Source organism: Saprolegnia diclina (genome assembly GCF_000281045.1).
Source record: "Saprolegnia diclina VS20 unplaced genomic scaffold supercont1.24, whole genome shotgun sequence".
In the NCBI taxonomy this organism is placed as follows: domain Eukaryota; phylum Oomycota; class Saprolegniomycetes; order Saprolegniales; family Saprolegniaceae; genus Saprolegnia; species Saprolegnia diclina.
Genome location: NW_008246091.1, coordinates 367987 through 368898, shown reverse-complemented (window position 1 = coordinate 368898; position 912 = coordinate 367987). Strand labels below are relative to the sequence as shown.

At 52.2% G+C, this 912-nt stretch overlaps 1 protein-coding gene across 1 annotated transcript; it reads right to left on the bottom strand.

Annotated features, from left to right (window-relative positions):
• Positions 1-108: 108 nt before the first annotated feature.
• On the bottom strand, positions 109-501 carry SDRG_08102 (hypothetical protein; the record flags this gene model as incomplete). Its single annotated transcript, XM_008613969.1, has 2 exons — positions 109-224; positions 267-501. The coding sequence occupies 2 exons, from the start codon at positions 499-501 to the stop codon at positions 109-111; spliced, it is 351 nt and encodes a 116-aa protein (XP_008612191.1).
• Between the last annotated feature and the right edge of the window lie 411 nt (positions 502-912).

Here is a 912-nt window from a genome sequence, read left to right as displayed (position 1 = left end):
GTTTGCAGCGATTGTCCGCCGAGCATTTGCGACCTCAAGGTCGGGTGGAAACGAGGCCAGTGTGTACGAGCGCTGCGTTGCCGACTACGAAGAGAGCCATGCCACCGCTTACAATTTCGACGTCCTCAGCTGTTGGCGCATTCTGTCGGCCTCACCCAAGTGGAGCGTCAAAATCACCGACAGCGCCACGAACAAGCGACAGCGCGCCAGTGCTTCGCGCACGACTGGCATCGAGAGCCTGAAGCGACCGCCGGGAATTAATATACGTAAGGCGCCAAAGCGAGTGATGCCTTCGACGCGATTGCGCTCGACGTTTGCCTTCTCGCCCACGCGTGACGAGTGGCCGCGTCGCTTCTTCGCTTCGCGGCGCGCACGATAGTAGCGTACGAAGTTCTCGTCGTCCTCATCGTACTCGTCGTCAAAGATGAGCTGGTGCCACGAGACGAGCCCCGTCGACAAAAGACCAACCGGTGGCGCGTAGAAGACTTCATGTTTATTCATTCCCAACTATTTCAATTAAATACGGTTCTTCGAGGTTCTTAACGGTATTTATCCGCAAAAAACCTTGGCTAAGATACCAACAGATGTGGATGCCCCAAGCAGCAGGCTGCTTGCTCGGACGTGAAGCTCAGTCGTCCCATCTGTTGAATTCAATCGCGGAGCTCAGTCGTGGCGATGATATCTGCGTGTAAGGTAAAGTGGCGATTGACCGACCGATTTCGACTTTTGGCCAATTAAAAAGTTGGAAATCGGAGATCATTGGCTACAATAATAATGATAATTTAAATAGAAAAGAGCCTCCAAATGGACCCCGCAGTGTTTTTTTTTGCAATAATATTGTACGGTCAGAATAATAATTTCCCGGTTGAAGTTGGGAGCACGGGCAGGAACAGGATGGGTCGCGCAAGCTGA